The sequence below is a fragment of the Sprattus sprattus genome (assembly GCF_963457725.1).
Source record: "Sprattus sprattus genome assembly, chromosome: 14".
Classification (NCBI taxonomy): Eukaryota; Metazoa; Chordata; class Actinopteri; order Clupeiformes; family Clupeidae; genus Sprattus; species Sprattus sprattus.
Window position 1 is genome coordinate 15,615,061 of NC_137912.1, and position 24,050 is coordinate 15,639,110.

Below are 24,050 nucleotides of genomic sequence, written 5' to 3' on the forward strand. Positions count from 1 at the left end.
TGGCAGAAAAATGGATGTTGACATAGTTGTTGGACAACCTCAAAAATGACTCGCTCACAGTCACTACTATTGTGCGCTCGTTTTATAAAGCAGCAGCATTCTGATAGACTGATTTGCAAGTGTTCTTCCAAGCTTTCTTGGCCATGTTATCCTATTTTCAAGACCTTTTTTTGTAAAATAGTCTGGAAATCATAATATTTACATTTACATTTAGTCATTTGGCAGACGCTTTTGTCCAAAGCGACGTACAAGGGAGAGAACAATCAAGTTAAGAGCAATAAAACCTGGTGTAACAATAAATACTAAAAAAAAAAAAAATAGAAAACGACATAGAAAGAAAAAGAAGTGCGGGCCTGTCACTGCTTAAGTGCAAGTTAAGCCAAGGTGCCAGTTAGAAAGGGAGTTGCTCTCTGAAGAGTTGGGTCTTCAAGAGCTTCTTGAAGGTAGAGAGGGACGCCCCTGCTCTGGTAGTGCTAGGCAGGTTGTTCCACCAACGTGGAACTACAACTGAGAATAGTCTGGATTGCCGTGCTTGCACCTGGGGCCGTGCCAGACGACGCTCACTGGATGAGCGCAGTGTCCTGGGTGTAACATTTGCCCTTACAAGAGCATTTAGGTAGGTGGGAGCAGACCCAGTAAGCACTTTTAAGGCAAGCATAAGTGACTTGAATTTAATGCGAACAGCTACCGGTAGCCAGTGGAGCTCAGTGAGTAGCGGGGTGACATGTGCCCTCTTTGGTTGGTTGAACACCAGACGCGCCGCCGCGTTCTGGATCATCTGTAGTGGTTTTACCAGGCCCGTTAGGAGGGGGTTGCAGTAGTCGAGGCGGGATCATAACTTGATAAGTAATCAAGCTGTTTTTTCCCGAATCAGCAAGCTTTTGGAAGTGGCTTGACTGAAACAATAGGATTGGACTTCTTATCATTACAGCGTCTGGATCCATAGAGGCATTTCTTAAAACCTCAGCAAGAACTTCCATCCACTATCTCCACTGACCTAGCCAGCTCAGTTTGACCTAGTCCCTTGCAGTGTCATTAGTGACACCCCACATCCCTTGGTTCCCAGGCGTCAGTGAATGCACTGAAAAATCCCGGGATGGCAACCTTTCTGCTCCAACAGATAGTCATCAAACTCTTGCACTATAAGAGCACAATATCAAACCGTTATGTTGTTTCATACACAAATTACAGGCCGAATACCATATACCGGGATTAGACGAGAAAAGTGCTGTGAGACGTATGCTGCCCACCCATTTTAGGGACATTTACCTATACTTACATCAATCACAATAAATATCTGTTTAGACAAATCATGAATCAACCCGTACAATGTCTCTGCATTCTTGTGTGTGAGGTATTGATGAAGGGCTGTTGTGTTATGGTGTTAACAGGCACTTTCGTCCATCTTATTTGGAATTAACCTGTAGGGATCTCCTGTGGGATACAAACTCATCTCCTTTATTCTTCTGTCTTATATGAGACCAAGTAGAACTTTACTTCTCAGTACCCAGACAGCAGCAAGGTGGTTTGTTTCAATTGTATATTGTAGCTATAGTGTACGCCACTTCCGACCAGAGTGCAGCAACAACCACAAAGTTCCTGGTGGACGAGATGTTCTCTGGTTTCGGCGCCCCGGAAGAACTGCACAGAGACCAGGGGAGGAACTTTGAGGCAGAGGTGTTCCAGGACGTCTGCCGATTGCTGGGGGTAAAGAAGACACGAACAACCCCACTACACCCTAAAATACAACCGAGCTACGCTACAGTATTATGTTTATTTTTTATAATAGGCCTGATAACTAAATGTTGCTTTCTTTGAAGAATGTGTTGATAGCCACATCACAGGGAAGATTAACCTAACTGAAAACAAATGCATCCATCAGTACCTGCAAAATAACGAGTACCCTACTTTAAGGCCTAGCTGTTTTGCTAAGAAAAGATCAGGCCTTTTTACCTATAAACTATCTAAAATGCCAATTTGGGTTTTATGCTCACATAATCTACCTACCAATTAGTCCCAATTTCTTTCATCTTCAGGGGGCTTTCCTTAAGAGAAGGAACAGAGTATATAATTGATAGTTTGAAGAAGCTTTCTGTCTCCTGTGCCAATTGCTCAAGTGGCTGTATCAGTTGCCCTCATTGATTTCCTTGTTGGTTATTAGCCTCCAGGGGGCAGTACAGACCACACAAAATCAAAATCTGTCTCAGATGTCACTGAAACTGTGTATTACAGATATGCATTTATTAACATAAAGTGTGATCTTGTGAGGTAAAAAAATATCTTAAAAAGTCAAAAGATGTTAATCCAACAATAATACATGAAACAGATAGGTTACCTGCACATACAGTAGGACTTGGCCAAGGATATATCCTGCGTACATTACTTGCCTTGATCTTTGGCTACATTCCTTCTACTCAGTACCCACCCCCACACATTACTTAACTGGAACTGAATAAACTGTAACAGTAATAATAGTTTATTCTTCAATCAATGATAATAGTGTATGTTGCAATTCTAAAGTCCAAAATCTATGATGTTGAGATTATGTAAGAACATGTTTCACAGCTATTTTCTAGCTGTTATGTCAAAAAAGATCTTTCTTGACATTTATAAACGACCAAGCACTCATTGTCCCAGTCAATGAGTCAAGATGATTCTGATCAGTGCATTTCATCAGACCACAGTACACACTACAACAAGGTTAAAACAGGGCACTGAATTAGTGTTAAAGCCAGCGATTTGAGTGACAATGACCTGGTACATGTAAATAAAGTGTGTGCATCCATATACACAGTGTCAAATAAAGGAAATAAGGCTATCGTTGGGAATGGTATGATTTAACACCAACAACCACAAGAGGGGGCTACACGTCAAAACATTATTTCTAGAAGGGCGAGTGCAACGTAACCTTGCACAGATATCAACACTGATGTAAAACTCTTTATAGCCTAGCTCACCCTCGGCTAAAATGGCCCACTACCCATAATCATATCGATAACGTTAGCTAACGTCACTACTAGAGAATGGTTTGAAGCATCAAGCTGTCAAATTCCATTCACCCTGGCGACCAGGGCGGTAAAAGCTTTTGCACCTGTGTGGATAACTCACCTATCGTTATATATCAACGTAACTTAATACCTACATGGGCGAGAAGCATCATATAGCTAGAGTGAATGAAGGTAACCAGAGTCGGTCAGATTAATTAATGTTTATTTATTTTAGTTAACACCAGGAAGCCTGGTTTATCTCCCAAAATATTCAAGGGTAACCTCAACTGTTAGATATTGGTTGCCTTAATTACAGCTAGCTTACGTTACTGATAATGGTAAAGCTGGCCAAGTTCGTGTTTTGACAAACAGGAAGTTACCTAGCTAACGTTACCTGGTATTGGTAATTAAGTAAGTTTCATGTTAACCAGATGAGCTACTGCACTTTCAATATAAGCTAATTTTCCTCTTTCAAGCAGCATACATTACTAACGCCTTTCTAAACGCAACTTTAACAGACTTGAAGTCTGCTAACTAGCCAACGTTAACGGGCACTAGTAAATATCAGAAGCTAGCTGGCTAATGATGTGTAATGTTATCCGCAGCGTAACGTTAATTCTTCTGTTAGTTTGATAGACATAGCTCGTTATATAAAGAGTCCTATGAATCCAGTAGATTTATGTTAGATAACAATACATCTCCTAGGCGCTTTCACTTCGGGAAGTCACCCCACAGAAACGCTCACGCAACGTTAACCAAGATTGGCTGGATGAATGCGTCCTAGGTTGCTAACATAAGTTAGCTAGCTAACGGATGACCGGTCACGAGGAGGTAGAGGCGAATGCAACACTGCTTGCAAAATCGACCTCATATTTGTTCACGTAATACGTCAAATATTTTGAAACCTATATCGTAACAGTTTTATTCATAAGTCGGAAAACCTCACGTACAATCAGATCTGCGGTGTCAATTCCACAAAATGGGGTCTTAAAGCGTTACACACCGCCATTTTGTGACAGTCTGTGCGGCGCTCAAAGGGGGTACGTGTAATGGTTGAATGTAGTAACCCCGTCAAGTAGCTAGATATCCGCCTGGCAGTTATGAAAAAGGGATCATGGGCAATTTCAATTAATCCTCGTAAACACACTTTCCGTCCCAGTCTTGTAATAGTTTGAAGGTTGAGCACATTCTGCAAGCATTGCTATTTCAAAGTACTGAAAGGCACTATCGTTTTTGCATGTTTACTGCTCTCGGTAGTTAGACACTACAATAAGTTATGGATGTGCGTGCCACTAATAGCCACCGGTAATTCCCTTTACACCCACATCTATGAGGTACAAAGTTCTACAAGTGTCTACAAAAGCATTAACTGCAGAGCAATGTGACCATCGTATTTGATAAAAAATGTTTTATATATAATATTTATTGTAAAAACTACCGCGTCTGCTACTCCGTTTGTAATCAGAGTAGACCTATGAGGACATTATTTTTTACATTATCTTTTCCTTTACTAGTTTCTGATTTGAGATTAACTTATTCATTAACCACTAATTTGATTCCCAATGTGCTGTGTTCAGACATACAATATATCCTTGCTGTATCTTGCATGTTATTAACTAATGGCGCTTGGCTGAATAATCACATTAGCTGAGAACCAAAGTAGGGCTCCAAAATCCAGCTTGCATCTGGACTGACACAAATTCGTTCAACGGTTTTTGTGAACTCATGTCTTGAGGTTTCCCCTCCCCCACCGGCCTTCATTACTTTGTTCAATGGGTCTTGGAAGTTTCAGATGAGCCCTAAAAAAGAAAACACTGTCTATTGTTCCAATAAACCGCTTTGGACAGTGCAATACCGTTGTTTCTAGTAGAGGGCGCTGCGTAGCATAGAGGGCTCACGGCCTCGGATCTTTTTGTCTGAGAACTGGATCCCGCTGCCGCTTTACAGTGTGTGCGATTGCTTGGAGCCGCGTCTGTATCACACTGTCAAACCACTCCAAACGAACACAATTGCAGCCAATACAATTTATTTACCATCTAGTACCATGACAATTTTTGTTAGTCGGTATAATCGATCGATATTGTAATTGTTTATTTGAACTTAGTAGAGGGTGAATCGGCTTGTTTTCTGTGTAGCTGTATCAGTCTTTATTAGCGAGCTGGCGCTCTTCTTTCTATTAGCTATTTCTTTAACTTTTTTAAACACTCAGCCTCGCGAATGACTGAGCGCCGGCGGAGTATGGGATCCTTGGTGTCTTAGGAAGCGAATGAGTGGGGTTTTAACCGTTTTTAAGGATCTAAACAATGGCAAATTCGACGGGAAAAAATCTACCTGATCAGCGAAGGAAAGGACTGGCTTTCCTGGACGAGCTGCGGCAATTTCACCAAAGCAGAGGGTAAGAGAGGGGTGGATTTATATCTTAAAATGTAACTTTAAACCATGGTCACATTAACATGTGAGTGATTTTAGACTCTTGAGAAGGGATTCCTACGTTTATGTATCTGTTTTACTTTTTAGATCGCCGTTCAAGAAGATCCCAATCGTGGGTGGCAAAGAGCTGGATCTTAATGCTCTCTATATCAGAGTCGTTTCGTTAGGTGGATTTGCTAAGGTGAGTGGAACCAAAAGTGGATTTTCGCACTCTAGGACTCGGTGTTGCCTCGTCTGCACTTCAAGAAAACTGTTCGTTTTGATATCCCGTGGCTGTTTTCAATTCTTCACCGTATGTTGTAGGAATGAGGATGGCCTTGTGTTCGTTTGCCATCTCAGTGCAATGTGGTAGCTGGTGTTGAGTGCGGTTTGAATTGAAAGTCCGGACGTTAGCGAATGAGCACTACTCGGAGTCTGAGTGCAGTTTGAGCAACTCAAAATTAGCGGGCACGTTTAACATCGATTATCGGCACAGAGCATGGGCTAGGAAACACTCCTCGCCACGGATGATGGCTTTTTTTGTAGATTAGGCGATAACTCTCTGGAAAGCTAACGGTAGTAATTCGCCATAGCCATCTTTGGCTTCATGGTTGAAGAGTAAATGTAGGCCTCGCACAGGCCTATTTACTGAATACAGCAAACACTCAAAACGACCCCAACGAGGCAAGTCGGTGGCTTATATATTGATTGCCTCGTGTTTTGGAGCGCTTATTCGTATTATGGGGCTTTGGTTTCAGATCAGTTCTCTCTCTAGTTGAATCCTAAAGTAATGTTAGCAAGAGTGCTAGCATTAGTTAGCTAGCTCCCCAATTCAAACACTTGTATAGCCTGCGTAGCAAGCATGCACACATGAAAACATTATTAGACTGTTTTTAGTTGTGAACTTGTCCATTTGTCCTGTAGGTACAGAGACTCACTTTTAACACGTTACATCTTGATTTATTTAACATATTCTTTGTTTTTTAGGTGTCTGACAAAAACCAGTGGACTGATCTTGGCGAAGAGTTCAATTTTCCAAGGAGTTGTTCCAATGCTGCTTTTGTTTTAAAACAGTACTACCTTCGGTAAGTCTCAGTCTTGCACTCCACTGTAGTGCAACTCCGCTGCATGTGGCAAATGTTTACAAAGTAGCCGATGCCGCTTGTAGGAAATGAGCATGTGTTAAGCATGTAGTCTTGGAACAGGGCGTAGAATACCATATGTCAGCATATTTGTTAGGTCGGATGTCACTGATTGAATGCCTATATTAATATTTGGCGGCATATGTTAAATTATTATTTTTCGTCATCTGATCAATGTCACTTTAATGCGAAGAGAGTAAACACAACCCATGAACAAATGTTTCTTGCTCACTTCCACAAACGTCTTCTCTTCCCATTCATACAAAATAGGAATTATGGTTGTGGCATAATGTATTGAGAGGATGTGTTGTGGGGCCTGCACAGAGTTTGAACCAGCACTCCCACTCATCTTTCATAGTTATTGAGTTGTATTTCTGGCTTGATGGCCTTTGGAGGTGGCACACACACACAATGAGTGGCTGAGCTCTTTCCAAGTGTCTGTGTACACTGCCACTGACTTGCATCTTGCCCAAAGCCTTTTTCCCTCCAAAATGATTTAGTCTGACCTGGCATGATAGTGGGGCTGCTTCAGCACCATGAGGATTCTTGCTTGGCACTAATCAGTGACATTATTGATTAGTTGTTAGAATGTATAGTTTTGTCGCAGTATTTGGTGGACTGAATGACCCATCATTTGAGTGATTTAACGTTAAAAATCTTTTTTTTTTTTTTTTAATGCTTGGTATTTTAAGCTCTTGGTACTTTGACACATTCAAATGATTCATTACATAGAATAGATGTGTCCGGCAGATACTTTTTTTCACAGGCACAATGTAGTATCATTGAGATTGTTCATTACTTAGGATGTTTTCATTCAGCAGATACTTCCGCTCAAAAGCAGAATGTAGCGAAGGTTTATGTGCTTGTGTACCCTGTATTTTCTTCTGGAGGTTAATAGCAGAGGGCCTCAATCACTGACTCCTGTTGCCGTCGTGCACAGGGTGAGGGGATTAATGCTAAATAAAACTTGTGAGTGAGTGTGGTCTCGACAGAAGCACAGCTTTATTGCATTATAATTACTGTGTCGGAGTCTGAGGTTTGACAATCCTCTCTGAGGAGGTCTGTTAGCCCTGAGTGAGGGTGTGCGTGGTCGTGTGCCGGTGACTTAAATCCAAATTGTAGCTGCATGGTGATCTGTTTCGCTCCCACCTTACTTCAGAAAGTGAGGGATGCTTTTGACTGCATTATTGACTGCCAGAGTCATTTGTACTTGCCAGTGTCAAAGGCATGGCCTGTCTTGTTGTGCCCTTAACTATTGACACTGGTAAGGCTGTATGGGGAGTAAGATGTGCCCCAAGGAAGTGAAACTGTTTGCGGGCTCTGTATTCCCTGGCTGGCTCCGGAGATGCGTGGCTCGACTCATTCACCTTGCAGACGGAGGTCCTTAAATAACATCCCTCCACGGTGGCACTCGTCAACCTGTGTGTCCCGGCTATTGCCTCTTGTTCTGACAGATGATGACAGTGGGAAAAGACCAGCTCAATTACAAAGCAGTTAGAGAGAGCGCAAGCCTTTTGAATATGAAAGATCAGTTTGCTGTGGGTTTGTTCGAGTACACCGTCTGATACCATCCAGAAGCAAGTGCGAAAACAGCACTGTGTCATTATGGAAAGCGTTTGCCATCAGTCAGATCAGAATTTCTTGGACGGTCTGTCTCTCTTACTTTTTTTTTTTTTTAAGGAACGGAGCCGTCTGCTCTCACAGTTTGAGGGCAGATGTGCATGGATTAAATTAGCAGGTCGGTGGAGTATTGGTGCCATTAGTTGTAGTGCAAAGGGATTCCTCACCAAGCAGGAGCTAAGAGACCTATGATTAAGCTGTGTCTGCTGCGCACAATGCAGAATTGCACAGAATTGTCTCTAGTTACTCTTTTATGTTGACAGAGTGGATGCTTTGACATTGATTAAGATGGTGAAGTCACACATGCTTTTCGAGTATTCAGTGGCAACTTTGAATGATAAAGGGGAAGTTCTTGACTTACATGCCTCCTGGCTGAAAGGAGGGCTGTCTGTTGCACAGGGGCACAGGCACACAGCTGCTGCGAGCAGTGGCAAGGGCTTTTTCTGTTTGTTATTACTCGCTTTGATCACTGTCTCCGGGGAAGGTGAAGTGAGTTGAGATGGGTCTGCTTTGATTTGGACGGCAACCGGGCATACCACTGTGATTCTGCACAGGGCAAATTTTGAACTACTGGCAACTTGTGTGAGGTGTTTTTTTTTTGTTTATTTTTATTCATTTTTTAGATGGTGTAAAATTTAAGTTGATTTGTGTGAATTGCCTGTTAAGTCCTCTGCTGTTTTCTGGCACTATTCAATATTGGGCAAAGTACTGCAATCTTAACAGAGTGAAAAGTCACGGAATGCTCCAGAAGTCTGTTCTACAGGCGATGTTGTCTTGATGTACCAGTTGGCTGGAAGTCTCAACATTTAGGCCCTAACAGGCAATGACAGGCCTAACTGAACATTAGTGGGGTTGGATCAGTCAGTTCAGTAGGACTGTTGGTATTCTCAGTAGGCATTTGGCAGCCTTGCCTGTTGGGTTGTGTAAAGCAAGATTGTGGGCTGTCGGTGGAGCTATGAAGCATCTTATTTCAGAGTCCGGGCTTGCTGAACACAAACTGTCAAGATGTCAGATTGGATTTACCCAGTATAATTTCCTGCTCTCTTCCACTTGTAGTTCAGTAGTGGGGTGTTCTTGAACACCGCTGGAGTCCTGTACCTCAAGGATTTTCCAGGGTGTGAGGCTCTCTGTGATTTAGGTTCTGTAAGTAAACATGTGCCACACCGTTACCTGAGAATCTAGGAGGACACGCACTTCAGCACACCAATGTCTCTATCCAACACAAGTTTAAGAGTGTCATTACTTTTTGAGGTATGATTTTACGAGCAACTGCTTTTGGGATCATCTTTAAATTAATTTGGTGGAATATAGCCATGCTAAGGACTTAAACTTAGGTGCACTAGGCCTACTGTTTCAATCAATCACTCCAAACTATTTGGCTCACTGTCAGTAACCTATAGGCAGAGGCTTTACATCTGCTGTTTGTCACAAGAAACAAAGTGCTGTCAAGGTTCTGCATCTCTGTTCTGGCTAACGCAAGATGATACAAGATGTATTAGAGGTTGTTGTGCGGAGCCATATCACTCACCTGTTATTTGTGGAGTCCATAGCTCAGGATTTAGGGCAGATGAGGCCAGGCTAGGAGGCTAGAACAACCAAGGGATGCCAATATCCACAAGCCTTTGGACATTTTGATGTGTTTCATAAGGGATGATGTACTTGGGGCATGTGACATTTCAAGAGTGTTCAAGTGTTTTTTTTTGTGTTTTTTTTTACACACACCTGTTATGCCATAGCCTAGGCCTGCCAGGAATGCCAAGGTCATGGCTATAATGATTAATAATAAGATTATTGCATGTCTTCAGTGATTCACAAATTTGAATAGGGGCAAAAAACAAAACATTGCTAAATCATTGATGGCTAAAGTAAGGCTAAGTGTTGTTCCGGTGTACAAGGTGTTTGAGACCTAAAGTTTGTTTGCTTTGGTCCGCAATAGAGAGTAAATGGTTAAAATGTTGCATAATAACGTAGGATCAGTTCCACATGGCATTTATAAACGGCCCAAAATTTGTATTGGTCAGTTCGGTGTTAATGTTCTGGGAATACATTAGAGCACCACAGGGTTTGATATTGGCCCTGGTCATGCTTTATGACATCCTTTGCATTTATCACATGTGAATAGAGGGGTCAAGTGTAGGCTCTTCCTCTTGCATAGACGAAGTAATCTCATCTGGTGAAATGTTGAGCCCTTAAAAAGCAGAACTCAGTTTCCCCAACATATTAGCATGAAATTACAAATTTGTCCGTAATTCAATGCGAGTTGTTCAGATGATGTGGTCACCAGTCAATTATTTGGGTTCCAAGCCGAACGTGATAACCTCACTCTGACCTATGTAGACAAACCAAACCAAGGAGTGAAATCCCCTACGGTGCGATTCAAACAGATGAAAGGCTGCAGGTGTGAAGGCACCCTCACAAGACATCTGATTCAAATACTCTTCTAAGAAATAAACGTGCCGCTCTCTCCAGTGAGTGAGAAGTATGCTATAATGTGATGGGTTTGGCTGAGCATGAGATCAAGTGTGTTGCACTTTAATAATGCTTTCACATTAGAGATTTAATTGACCCTAGTGGCTGGTATGATCTAAAGGGTGGGCTAAATTTAGAGAGGCCTGCATGTGTATCGTTGTAGCCCGTGTATAGGAAAGAAATGTTTGGATCATCCATGCTGTTTTCTGAGAGGGTGTATATGCATGTTTAGGACTGTTAGTGTTTATGTGTTTGTAATAGGGTTGTGTGTGTTTGTGTGTGTGTGTGCGCACACAAGTGTATGCCCAGCAGAGGGCAGCCTGTGCTGTTGTTCATGGGTAAAGCACACCTCGAGACATCTGGGTAGCTGTATTGATGTTTTCTTGTGTGTAAGCTGTGTGATTGACAGCTTCCATCTATGTGTTAGTCAGAGGCACTTACTTGTGCGTTTGACTGAAGGTTGTGCCGAGATTATTAAAAGCGTGCCCTGCATCTTAATTTTAGCTTAAACTAACCTATATTTCAGTCTCTTTTGCTGTGAAGAAATGTGTTGAAGCCTGTGCTAAAATGGGCAACACTTTCTGAAAGTCATTGAGAGGAGTAGCCTTTGAACTTCTATTTCTATAGCTTCACTCATGTACATAATTAGGAAAACTGTAGCAGCAACACAAGAACAGAAGCTTGAAACATAATGTATTATTTATATATGTATAAATGTATTTCATGAGCTTTACCCGTCCCTAATGAAAACTCCAGTTCTGTTTCCCAATCAACACCCTATGGCTTCTTCTAAATTGTTCATTGAGATTTCCATGCAAATTCCTCTTCTGAACTGTGGGGTTGAGTCCTTCCTTCCTTTCTTCGTTGATGCCTCGACAGGCAGAGATGAACTGGACTGTTACCGGGTTCATGTGTTTAGCCTCGAGCTGGCTTCAGTTGGAGCACAAATTTGATCTGGAAGCAAGCATTCATTGTTGCTGTTAACACGAGAGAGAGCGAGCAAGCGACCGGGAGATAGACTCCTAGTCGTGCATGCCTTTGCCAGACAGTAACACACACAGACACACACGCATGCACACACACACACGCAGGATATGGCAGCTGCCTCCCCCAAAGCCAGACGGCGTTTGATGACGCCTCTCGGTGCAGAGGGTATTTATAGTCTGGAGCGTAGAGCGTAGCGTGCCGCTCGTGAATGAGGGATTACCTCGGCCGAAAGCGGCAGTGGCCCCGCCGTCAGTGGAGGGGTTCTTCTCATGTCGTACGCGCTCTACATGGGCTTCATGCGGGTTCACACACTCTCTGTCTGCTGTGTTTGTGTGTGTTAATATGCATGTGTTTGGAAAGGAAGTTTGGGTTGACATCCGATGGACAGTTGCTCAGTGACCAGGCGTATTGTTACTTGACTTTTGTAAGCAAAGATATCTTGGGAGGATGTGCTGGGATGGCGTGGAAAACTGAGGAACAAGCTTGTGTGTCTGTCAGTTATTTGTCCGCCGTTCTTCGTGGGCTGAAGATTGAAGATGATTTCGTTTTTTTTCTGGTGTTCACTCCTTGGCTCATGTCCTGGCTGGGGTTTTGCAGGCAACATCTGGTCTGAGTTCATCACCTGCATTTGATGTTGTGCTTTAGACTGCATCATTGCTTTAAAGGATGGCTCTGTTTTCATTGTTAACAAATGTCAGGTGACACGGCCTTCCTTAACCATCAGGAATGGAACCAGACGTTAGACATGTGATTTTCATGGTCTGTTGACCATTGGTTGGTGGGGAGTGTGTTTCAGACGCAGTAAGTATTCTTTATTTGAATTTTTGCATTGCGTGTGTAGAGCTACAGGTTTGTCGCAGAGACTGTGAGAAGGGTTGAGTTAAATTGATATAAAATCCAGAAGACTGAGCCTGCTTGGGCCTGTCCCCCTCTGCTGTCAAACAAAAAGAAAGAAAAGAAACGAGGAAACGTGTCTCTCCACACACACACGCCCCCCCACCCCCCCACCCCCCCCCCCCCCCCCCACCCCACCCCCCTAAGCCACAAGAAGCAGACAGTGAAATGCCAAGCAGGCGCTGCCTGACCTTTGCCGCCACATCTCCTGCAGGTAATACCAGCGGAATGTAAATTGAAGCCGCTCTCCTCCCTAATAGCCGGCGCCACAGCGATGTTACACATCATTTGCACACAAGTGCCGGGGAGACGGGACTGCTGGTCCAGTGTGGACGAGTCTCTAGAGTGTCCCCGGTCACTCTGATGGGCACTTGTTTGGTTCATTACCGTTGACCGGGGGCCCCTGGCTAGACCCTTCTAAAAATAGCTTGATCTAGGTTGGAATGGTATTTCTGTTCCTGGGGTGTTGCATTCAACAGCCCAAGCACAGGAGCGAAGAGTGGTGTGTGAATTTGCAGGTGCTCTATTCCTTTAAAGCCAGCGCTGTTCAGACCATGGGAGTGTAGGCTAATACCAGACGCAGAGTGTGTCTCCAAGCTTAAGAGAGGGAGAGGTGAGTGAGTTGATTGAAGGGGTTGGTTGTGTGTGAAAGTGAGCCTGTGATTCTCTTTCAAGGTGAAGGAACAGAGGATGTTAGCTGATGATTGGGCAGCCATACACGTGCGCTCACATGTTCAACATACTGCTTGCACTCAGCATTGGTGTTAATGAACAGACCTTGATCAAAATTGAAAGCCGGTTGTCATTGTCTCTCACAATATCCATCATATCAAATGGAATGGCTTCACAGCACTCTGACATCTCAGGGTGCAAATTGAAGCAGTTAATTTGCACCTCTGTTAGGGCCAATAGTTTTCCGCGTCAAAAAAAAGCAAATTCCGTGTCACGTTTTTGGTAATTCCGTGATTCCGCGTCAAAAAAATAAAAACAGCCGTATAATGCCTTTCCGCACGTTAACTGTATGAAAAACTCTGTTGATAGTGATGTTGCCTAGCAACGCTGTTTGCGTGCGTGTGCAGCACCCTCAGTTAAGATACTGTCGAGTTCAGTTTGTCGCTAAGTAGTTGACCATACTGTGCCTTATACATTTCCAATGCGTAAATCATCATTGTTCGACCTGTATGTGAGGCATTATGTGCATACTTAATGAAAGTAAGGGTTTTCATGAAGTTGCTTCTGTGATATATCGTGTATTAAATACCGAATTTTGGGCTACCTGCTCGTGCTATTAGTAGTGATTAGCATGATGCTAAGCGGAGATTTAGCTATGTTCTGTTCTTATGTTGATACGCTGTAATAAAGATGGGTTCAATCCTGTTAAGATTTCGACTGGATGAGATATGAATGAGATCCATGTTGCCTAGTGCAATGTCCACTATTATATGTATCTAGTAATATTAGTTGTGTAATTGTTATTGTGTAGCAATAACTCTGGTAATGTAATTCAGTGCAGTGCTAATTAGTCCCCATAAATTAGACTGCTTGGTAACTCAGTGAATAATACGTGCCCTTCTTAGATTGTTGTTTGACAGCCATCAACACAACAGAAGACTTAACATTTTTAGTTTTTAATGCGATTGGGAAGAGAGTGCGTGACTACCGTTGAAAAGGGGGGCGTGGCCGGAGCAGTGTTCAGCGCAGACGTGACATTTTCTGACTGCTTTTGTTCTTTAATTAATGTTTGTTCATTGTTGCGATCGTTGTTGAGTTTATTTGAAAGAAATTCAGTCTTACAGGGTAAAATACAGGGGGTTTTGGGCGATTTTGATGCACAAAATTATGTTTCCGTTTGAAAAGTTGCAATTCCGTTTTCAGTGGTCCATTCCGTTTCAGATGGTCCATTCCGCGTATTCCGTCCGTTTTCCGTTTTCGCGGAAAACTATTGGCCCTACTCTGTTCATTTTTGCGCTTTTGTGTTGTCATTGTAGCTATTCCTGAAGGAAGTTTGTGTCATTTCTGGGTAGTTTTACTTGAATGTTTTTGGGAAAGGTTCATCCAAAGAAAATCTCATGGAAGGGAACTTGAGGCTGACTTTTTATTGCTCTGTGACTTCAACCTGCGGGTGACATTGACTGTCCAAAAACTGCTCCAAACAGCCTCTCTTTGGCCCTCACCCAAATGGGTATGAGCAGAGAGCGCTGAACCGGAGTGTCAATTGTAATACATTTCTCTCAGGGTTCACATCAGTGTGTCGTGTACAGCCTCCTCAGACAACCATTTACTATTGGACTGAAAGCTCATGCCTCTGTCTAATGCTAATGCTTCCAAACAGTTTGGCCCAAACATTTTCTATCCATTACAGTAAACTCAAAATCCCTCGTGTTTCAAGATGATTTCTTTAAGAAGTTACAACCTCTCATCTAATACTAAGCCTATATCAGTTTGTACAAAATGGATGGTATCAGTTGTGTTGGACTTGAAGTTTGTGTTATTTGCAAATGATTGCTGGTAAGGAGTCCCTGCAGTCTACTGAAGCGCTGCGTTTCAGTAGTAGTACTGGTGGTAGTATGTAGGTCAGTGTGCTAAGCGCTTTGTTTCGCCTGCCCTCAGTGCCCCCTCACTCTGCTTCGTCTGGTGATGATGCACTTACGGATCGAAGCTGTGATCAGTGTTTCTGAATGATAATGCAAACTAGACTTCAGATTCCCTCTTAAAGCACGTCTACTGCAGAGTCTTTTTTTCTGCACCGTCTCAGCTAAGGTTCCTCTGACTGTCTGTGTTGAGGTTCACAGAGCCCTCCCCTGTGCCATATAGGTCTTGCTCAGCTCACTCTTAGCTGGTCCTGTTTGATGACTGTGACTCAAGGTTCCCTTTGCTTTTTTTCTCCCTCTTGCTTCCCCTGCAGCTATTTAGAGAAGTATGAGAAAGTCCACCACTTCGGTGAAGATGATGAAGATGTCCAGCCGGGAAACCTCAAACCATCTCTTCCAGTTGGTGCAATACCCTGCTCTTACAACTACCAGCAACACTCTGTATCAGGTATGGTGGCGCCTGTTTCTCTCTCTCTCTCCTGCTCTGCTCACACAAATGTTCTCCCTCTCTGTCTCTTTTTTTATTCTCTCTCTCTCTCTCCCTCCCTCCCTCTCTCTCTGTCTCTCACTCACACACTCACAAAATCACACACACTTTGCTTCACTCATAGCGGCCTTTCTCAGCTGGTCGCATGTTAAGCTGAGGGTTCTGTTTCATGTGGAGCACACACACACACACACACACACACACAAGAAATGTCACGGTGATGTAATGGTAACCACTCCACATGGCAACAGATGATAAAGCTACAGAGGCTTGTCCGGAACAGCAGGCGTCGTCCTCTCTCTCTCTTTCTCTTGTCATATCAGACCCACAGAACGACCACTAATGGTGAACGGATGAGATGCTTCTTTTCCCCTTTTCCCACACGTGCTTGCACATGTTTTGCCATTGGTTTGGTGTGTTAATCGTGCCGGGGTCGCTCCTTGCGAGAACTGTCAGAATAGTGTGTGTTTTTTTTAGAGCCCTGGGCTCTCATGAGCTGACAAATTAGAGTAGGTTGGAGATGCTTGTCCTCTTTTGGCTGCTAAGGGTTCGTCGTGTTGCCCAGCAGCTGCAATTCTCCTTTGTGCTCCTTGTGTTACCCCTACTGCCAGACCTGAAATTAAATGCTCATGGCCCCCATTTAAAGTGATTTCTATAGACAAGATGTCCGTATCAACAGCTTAATGCACGACATTTCACACCACGGCCAGCCAGTGTAAATAGTCGACCTGCAGAACTGGAATTGTGCTGTTTCTTTACTCTCGGCTAGACTGTCGACAGGCATCAGCAGGAAAAACTGTTGTAAGGCTAATGGTATTGTCTGCTAACCACACGCCGTTAAGCAAAATGAACAGGCCTAGCTCAGCGGTGAACCCTGTCAAGTGTCTATCTTACCCCATTAATATTTCATGCACTTTTGCTAACAATTTAGGGGCTGGGAGAAGCTCTTCAAAACATTTGAACTGGCTTGGGGTTGGAGTACAGAGCTGCAAGATGCATGACCACATTAACTACGCTTCTGCTTGACCCTGTTTGAACCCACAGTTTCCTTTAGATTCAGGAATTTGTGGGGGAAAACACACCAAGGCTTTAATTTGTTGGCTAGAGCTCTCTCCAACAATGGTGCAATCTCACTCTGTGAAAGGCTGAGAGGTACAGCCAAGGCACTTGGGTTACCTGGTTTGCACTTAGTCCATTGTGTAGCAGGCAGCACGGTTTACCCGTTTCAAAACCGTCCAGCCCTGTTTGTGCGTGCCCGCCTAAACGCACGTGCATGCAGGGGTGCAGAAGTGCAGAGGCATTCCTGGAAGTGTATGCAGCCACTTGCTTTGCCTGTGGCCACACATTTTCTGTTCCTAGTAAGGAGCACAGTCTACCTAAGATAGAGCACCACCACACTCTGCTGTCCTGTAAGGATGGTACATGATGTATGAATATTCAACTGGATGTTTATTTCTAAAATAATACAAAAATGAAATACTTATTATTACTTGCATATTTTCTCTTATATGGTCATATATTTTCCCTTGTTTTTATCAGTGAAAACGCTAGTAAGTAACATGCTTTTGCCACTAAAATGTGGCAGTATTGCACCTAAAAGCTATTTGCCAACCGCCATTGAACAACGAAAGAGGAGAAGGAAGTACACGTTACTACCAGCCGCTGATAAAACGTGTGGCTGCGTGAGATTAGGTGCTATTGAAACATGATGGGCTGAGTGTCAAATAGTAGTCGAATAGTTCTCAGTGATCAAATAGCCTGGTCATTTTTGCCCATCCCTATTGTTCTGCTGACTAAAGCAGAGCCAACTGCCAAATATGCCATGAACATGTGTTCAATTTTATTTCAAATGTATTTAATGTTAGACCACCCACTGCAGGGTTTTGTCAATGAACATTCCCTTTATCATGTATCTGTACAATTATAAGTCAATAGCAACATATTGCAATAATAATACAATAAGAAGCTGTGTGTGTGTGTGACTAATGTTACAAGCTAACTTGATCAAGGGTTTTAGGGGCCTTTCCGCTGGTTTAATGAGCCGTTTAAAGTATAACCACAAAAAACACAAGACCATGCACACCTCTGAGATTTAAGAATAGACACACTTGTTTATTGTAAATGGCTTTTGAAAGGCAAGTCTTTGTAACATTAGGTGATTGTCTTGCTGAAAAATTACTAAGTGTAGAGCCGTAGACGAAAAGAGCTGCCCTAGGGAACTCAGGGAACCTAGTTTCCATTCTCCAGCGGAGAAGAGGATTCCCCCACAGCTTTCCTTCAGAAACTGTGCACTTTCCAAAAGACCAGGGCAAAAAAACATTCACACTGGCTGGAGTCTTGGGTTCTTTAGCTTCTGGAAAAAGAAACTGTGACAACAGTGCTGCATCATTAGAATGTAGTGGGGTTTTATTTAGCCTTTCAATGTGAATTACTAACACTTGCTATCTGAATTCCTTCAGACCACCCTTACGTGTGTGTGTAAGCTGTGGTGTCACTCTCCCTTTGGAAGAGACAAAAGTGTGTTTCCCCAGCTCCGTAGTGAGGAAAAGGCAGACGCCTGTGTGTGTGTGTGTGTGTGTGTGTGTGTGTGTGTGTGTGTGTGTGTGTGTGTGTGTGCGAGCGTGAGCTAGTGACTCACCACAAGATGTGTAATAGCGCGTAACCATGGCTCTCTGTTGGGTCAGGAGGGTTTTGGAGTTGGGCCAGCACACTTACACTCTGCCACTACTGAGTGCGGGGGCGATGGGGAGGGCTCCAGTCGCACGTGTGTGTGTGTGTGTGTGTGTGTGTGTGTGTGTGTGTGTGTGTGTGTGTGAGCACGAGAGAGAGAGAGCTTTCCTGCACGCAGCAGACTTGCAGAGTTGCTACTTCTTTTCAAACGCGGACGTTTGAAAACGGTTTGCCGTTTCAGCTGCGGCGGCTATTCACCAAAAAACGGCTGTGCATTGTAGCCCCCACACAGAGACTCTCTCCCCCGAACTCTCACACGGCCTATCTCCCCGTGCCACACAGTCGTTTCTCACCAAAGCACCTCCAACACCGCAATGAGCAAGCTCTCAACCCCTGTCTCTCACACACTTACACTCACACACACACACACACACACACACACACACACGTAGAAGGTTCAAAATCTGTCTCCTGACCGACGGCTAGTTATTACTCTCCCCCAAGGCTTGGCTCTGTTTCTCCTCACCACTGCTTTCATTTTAGCCGACCACCATGCCCACTGGCACATTCAGCCTAAACGCAGCCGGTGTGAAGGAGAGTAATATTATACAACACACTTTGGCTCCGAGTCTGACCTAAGCATACCACAGTGTGCCGCCCGCCACCCCCAAAGTCATGCTTGTTTTCATGTCCATGTGCTCTCAGTTCCCCCGCTGTTTCACTTCAGTCCTCAGCTTTAGGGAGTCTTAGACGTCAGCACTACAGAAGCTAGATATTCCCAGGTGGCCTAATTGTTTTCTGTTTGACAAATAGCCACATTGCCTCTTCTCTCCTTCTGTTTTTCTTGCAGACTATCTCCGCCAAAGCTATGGCTTGTCCACGGACTTTGTGGCGCCGTCCGACTACAACAAGCTGGTGCTGTCTTTACTGTCGGGCCTGCCCAACGAAGTGGACTTTGCCATCAACGTGTGCACGCTGCTGTCCAACGAGAGCAAGCACGCCATGCAGCTGGAGAAGGAGCCCAAGCTGGTCACGCTGCTCTTGGCCCATGCTGGCGTCTTCGACGACTGTACGTCACACACGCACACACACAATTACAGTTACACCACAAGGAAATGTCTTTAATTAATGTATATAGCCCACAAACGTGTATATACATAAACATGTTTGCATTGCACATATGATATCAAGGAGTTTCTTTTAGAAAGTGCAAAAGTTGTGTGAAACAAAAGTAAAAAGGAGAAGCTTTTGTTTTCATATGGAAAAGGATTGACTGAACAGTCTGGAAAAAATTAGATGTACAGAATTCTAGAATAAACTGAGAAATGCAGCCTGTATGCAATATTATGGATGTCATGCAGGTAGCACCCTCCAGTGACCGTTCATGACCCTGTCAGACCTGTTATGTACTTCAGTTTGCCAGCTTTTTTACCCTCCATTCAGCATTACTGTTTGGAATGGATTTGCATAGACTCCCCACACACATACACACTTCTCTTTACTATACTACAAATATGGTTTAACCCAGTACAGTACCTAGATGTGTGTGTGTGTGTCTGTGTGTGTGTGTCTGTGTGTGTGTCTGTGTGTGTGTCTGTGGGGGCTTATGCTTATGCAAATCCCCATGTATGCCCTCATCTGTCTGCCTGGCTGAGACTTAAATGTGTTGTGGTTTTGTTACTGGAAGCCCTCTGTTTCCATGGAGATCCTGGGGTCCTACCTCCCAGGTAGATTGAGTCGGTTATCCCCAGTTTGAATGGGAGCAGGTGCTGCTGATTGCACCCTGGGCAGGCTGTACTTAATCACTTCAACTGTAATGTTTGTTCCAACCAAACGTAAGCTAGAGCACAGCCCTCTGCAAACTACTGCTGTGTGTACTGTTCAGTGGATTAGATCCCATGTTTTTGGTGTTGCATTACACAATCCAAAACAACCTTTATCGTGAACGGAACGGAAGCTAACACTGTATGGTCTGACTTGGAGTCTTGGAATACATTTAGGCAGTCACTGCACTTCATGCACTGTGAGGAAGAAATTTGAGATGTGAATGCAAAGTGCAGTTTTTTTTTCTAGGGAGGGAGTTCTCCCGAGAGCTTCTCATAGTATTTCTTAAAGTTGAGGCACTTCAGCATTTGGACTGAAGTCTGCCAGCGAGGTGCTTATGTTGCTACATTTCCTGTCGCACAGCTGGGGAAAAGTGGGACTAGTTTGCAGGTTTAGTTCTCAGGGCTTAAAGGGTGAAATGTTTGCACAGTATCCATGTTAAAACCTCCTCTGTGAAGAGAGGAGCACAAATCAGTCTGGGGCATTTGTAGTGGATTTGTAGTGCTTTAGCATCACATGTTTTAAAAGCCCTGAACATATGCTCAATACCCCCTGCTGTGCAACAGCAAATGCCCTTTTTCCCTTTTATTACCCCCTCACCATGAACATGTGACGGGTGCCCTTTTCTTTCACTGCGATTGCATGCCGTGTTCCGCCGCTGCTGTGCTTAAGTACTCTTGAAAGGCAGCAGTTGGTTCCAAGCGTGTGAGTATTAAGAGCCTGATGTCCTCATAGGGATGGTTGGTTGTGTATTTGCCCTGCGAGCTGAACTGAGCTGAGGCCAGATCTGGCAGTGTGCGTCTGTGGCCTCCGTGTGCTCCTGTGTTCTGTGTCACTCCTCGTGCCGCGTTCAACAGGTGCCGGCGCCTGCCCGCTGCTCCGGTTGCAGTGTTTGTCTTGATCCGCCTGACTCTTGACACGTGGCAGAAGTAGCAGTCGCTCCGAGCTCACCTGGTCGCTCCGAGTTTCCTGCACACCTGGGTGTGCAGCTTGCAGCTCACCTACTCTGCTGCTAGCACCTGACTTTCTCCATTGCTGGGGTGTGTGTGTGTGTGCTGTACTGTTCTGCCTGTGATTGTCCACACACAGAACCACATTCCTGCATTCCTAGTGTCAGATGCATGCTTGTTATTGATTAGCACCCAGTTAATTATTCGCTGTGAGCCCATCTCCCACTGAATGTCACTCAATAGCCCCCTTTGGCTACAAACCGGAGCACAGTGTCTGTCTCTGTTGACATGTGGCACAGCTACGCCTCACGCTGCCTTGCACTGACTGAACACAAGCCGCTGTGTGGATCTTCAGCCATGAACGTTTGCGGTGTTTATTTGTTTTGCTTTTGGGGGCTGTGTTGAGGCACTGAATGGCTAAGCAGTCAGGCGTGAGAATCTAATGTGTGTCTGAATGGGATCGCTCTTGCCATTGGTGCCGCACTCACTGTATGTGTGAGTGTGTGTGTCTGTGCATCGGCACCCACAATGTTTAAATGGGGCTATTTCCATGCCGCGGAATATAGGACACCTACAGTACGAGGAAACCACCGCGTTTGACCTTCCAAAGGGCAGCGTTTGCATCCGCACTCCACGGCAATGCATGTTTTTATTAAACACCGAAATTTCGAAACGGGAGAAAAGGGCAGCTAATGCTCCCTGCTTGCCCCGGTTACATTTTTTTAACACAAGCCTCGTTAGGGGCCTGATTTGATTAGGGCCTCCCCTCTCTCTATCACACTCTCCCCTTGGCTCAGAACCTTGAGTGGGAGTCTGTTGGCAGCTTGCGCACTGAGCAGGCAGGTAGGCCACATTCACAGAACTGCCCACTGGGTGGATTCCACTCACAACAGCCAGCTGACTACTTAACAGATCTGGCAACTGCAGAGGTAAAACAGAAAAGAAGAAGAAGAAAAAGAGAAGACCAAAAAGAAAAAAAAGCAATGGTGTGCAATATGCTTGGTGGAATTTGTCAGTGGAAACATTGGCCTGAAGCACCACTGAACTCAACCTTGTATCTGTCTGTGTCTGTTTCCAGTAGAAAAGTGATTCGCAGGAAGGTGATTTAAAGAGATGGACAAGAACACTGAGCACTAACAGCTGCTCTGCCTGCTCCTGCACCCTAGTTTGCGGTCTTGTCTGGATGTTATTGGGTAGTTTTTGTAGGCAGTATTCGTTTGATGGATGTTTGCAGGCAGTATTCGTTTGATGGATGTTTGCAGGCAGTATTCGTTTGATGGATGTAGGAATTAGAATAAATACCTGCCTGGCAGCAGGCCTGAAAAGGTGTTTAAAACAGCAGCACTGAACTGATGAATTAGCTTGTACTTTGTCTTGAGTCATGCAACAGTGCCCATTTTCTTAATTGGCAATTAAATGTGAGAGCGTTGTTTTGATGAGCACACACCCGGTTGTAACTGAAGTGTGTGTGTGCTTTCTTATGCAGCGTTGGGGAGCTTCTCTGCCGTGTTTGGTTTGGATTGGAAGGAGAAGACGTCTCGGGACTTCAACAAGGTAAGAGAAACCAGCCACTAGCAGCAAACCATGGTTTTCAATTATTTACAGGGGCCCCTTATTTTTAATGTGTGAGAGCCATATTGTCAGGGGGTTGTGTTTTTGTAGAACTCCCAAAGCTGCACATTGATCTCCTGCTAGAATAACTCTGACCATTTTTTTCCCACAGTTCTGGAAGGATGTCATAGAGGATACAGAAGTACAAGATCTCATCTCAGAACACAGAAACAGCAACACACCTGGTAAGTAGTTTTTGTTTGAGGTTTTTAAAACGATTGAAAGTTTTGAAATTGAAAGTTTATTACAAAAAACATGGCTGGGACCTCTGGGAAAATCATCACAAAATAAGCTATTTTAAGAATAGGGAAGTCAACACAAGAATGGTATACTGGTATTTGATTCTAATCAAATATACATCTAGTCAAATTCAGCAAATCATGGTTCATGGTTCTTTAGCTTTCCATTAATTGTGTCCGGTGTTCCAACACAGTCCAAGCTCTACATAGGAAACAAACATAGTGGCTTGTACCGAGACATAAACAGTTCCAGCCAGTCGACACGTTGCTTCAGGAGCATGGAAGGGAGGGGTGTAATTTGATTGGCCATTGATCTCAAATAGCACAACTTCTTGCCAGAATCGCAGACTGCATCTTTACACAACACTCTTTTTAGGCATTAAAGATCTCAGTAAAGATCTTGAGTTTTCTTAACAGCTTGAAGGCTAATGATCAGATATATTATTTATCTTCCTCTCCCCTCCCCTCTCCTCCTCCTCTCAGGCGGCGAGCACATGGAGGAGCGGCGGCGGCGGCAGGAGGTGCTCTTCCACCCGTCTCGCGAGCCGGGCCTGGGCGACGCGGAGGGCCAGCGCGTGCTGCAGGTGGCGCTCATCCTGCGCAACCTGTCCTTTGAGGAGGCCAACGTCAAGCTGCTGGCCACCAACCGCACCTGCCTGCGCTTCCTGCTGCTCTGTGCCCACTGCACCTTCATCTCGCTGCGGCAGCTCGGCCTCGACACACTGGGCAACGTCGCCGGGGAGGTGAGTCAAGGAAGGAGAGATGGATGGACAGAGAGAGAGCAAATGAAAGCGAGACGGACAAACTCATAGGATGTAATGACATCTGGTTGTGCGGTGGAGCTGTGGTGCGAACGGTCCATACGCTCAACTCAACTTTGGCATTTCAGTCTAAAGAAGTTTAGCAGTGCTTACGGGTATCTACCTCTCGGCTCATTTAGGTTGCATCTAACTGCCTGAGCCTGATTTCAGGCCATCAGGCCCATGTAGAGGGATTGGGTATCAGAGTGAGGGTTGTTTGATTAGGGCTCCAGTGCTGGAAGGGTGCATTTCAGTGGCACTGAGGTCCCTATGTAAGTTAATATCATTCGCCTTGCAGTGTGTGTGCTGGGACATGAAGGCACTGAGGTTCCATCCAGTCGCTTTGTACTCTATGCTTTTTTCACTGGCT

The 24,050-nt window shown here is 44.4% G+C and overlaps 1 protein-coding gene across 1 annotated transcript in view; it reads left to right on the top strand.

Annotated features, from left to right (window-relative positions):
- The first annotated feature begins 4,953 nt into the window (after positions 1-4,953).
- Positions 4,954-24,050, top strand: part of arid2 (AT-rich interactive domain 2) — a 30,090-nt gene continuing 10,993 nt past the window's right edge. Inside the window, exons 1-8 of the mRNA XM_080851443.1 lie at positions 4,954-5,382; positions 5,505-5,598; positions 6,384-6,481; positions 15,414-15,547; positions 19,107-19,325; positions 22,517-22,584; positions 22,754-22,826; positions 23,364-23,623. Of these exons, the coding sequence (XP_080707569.1) occupies positions 5,291-5,382; positions 5,505-5,598; positions 6,384-6,481; positions 15,414-15,547; positions 19,107-19,325; positions 22,517-22,584; positions 22,754-22,826; positions 23,364-23,623 (1,038 nt within the window). The 5' untranslated portion in view covers positions 4,954-5,290. The remainder of the gene's footprint in view (positions 5,383-5,504; positions 5,599-6,383; positions 6,482-15,413; positions 15,548-19,106; positions 19,326-22,516; positions 22,585-22,753; positions 22,827-23,363; positions 23,624-24,050) is intronic.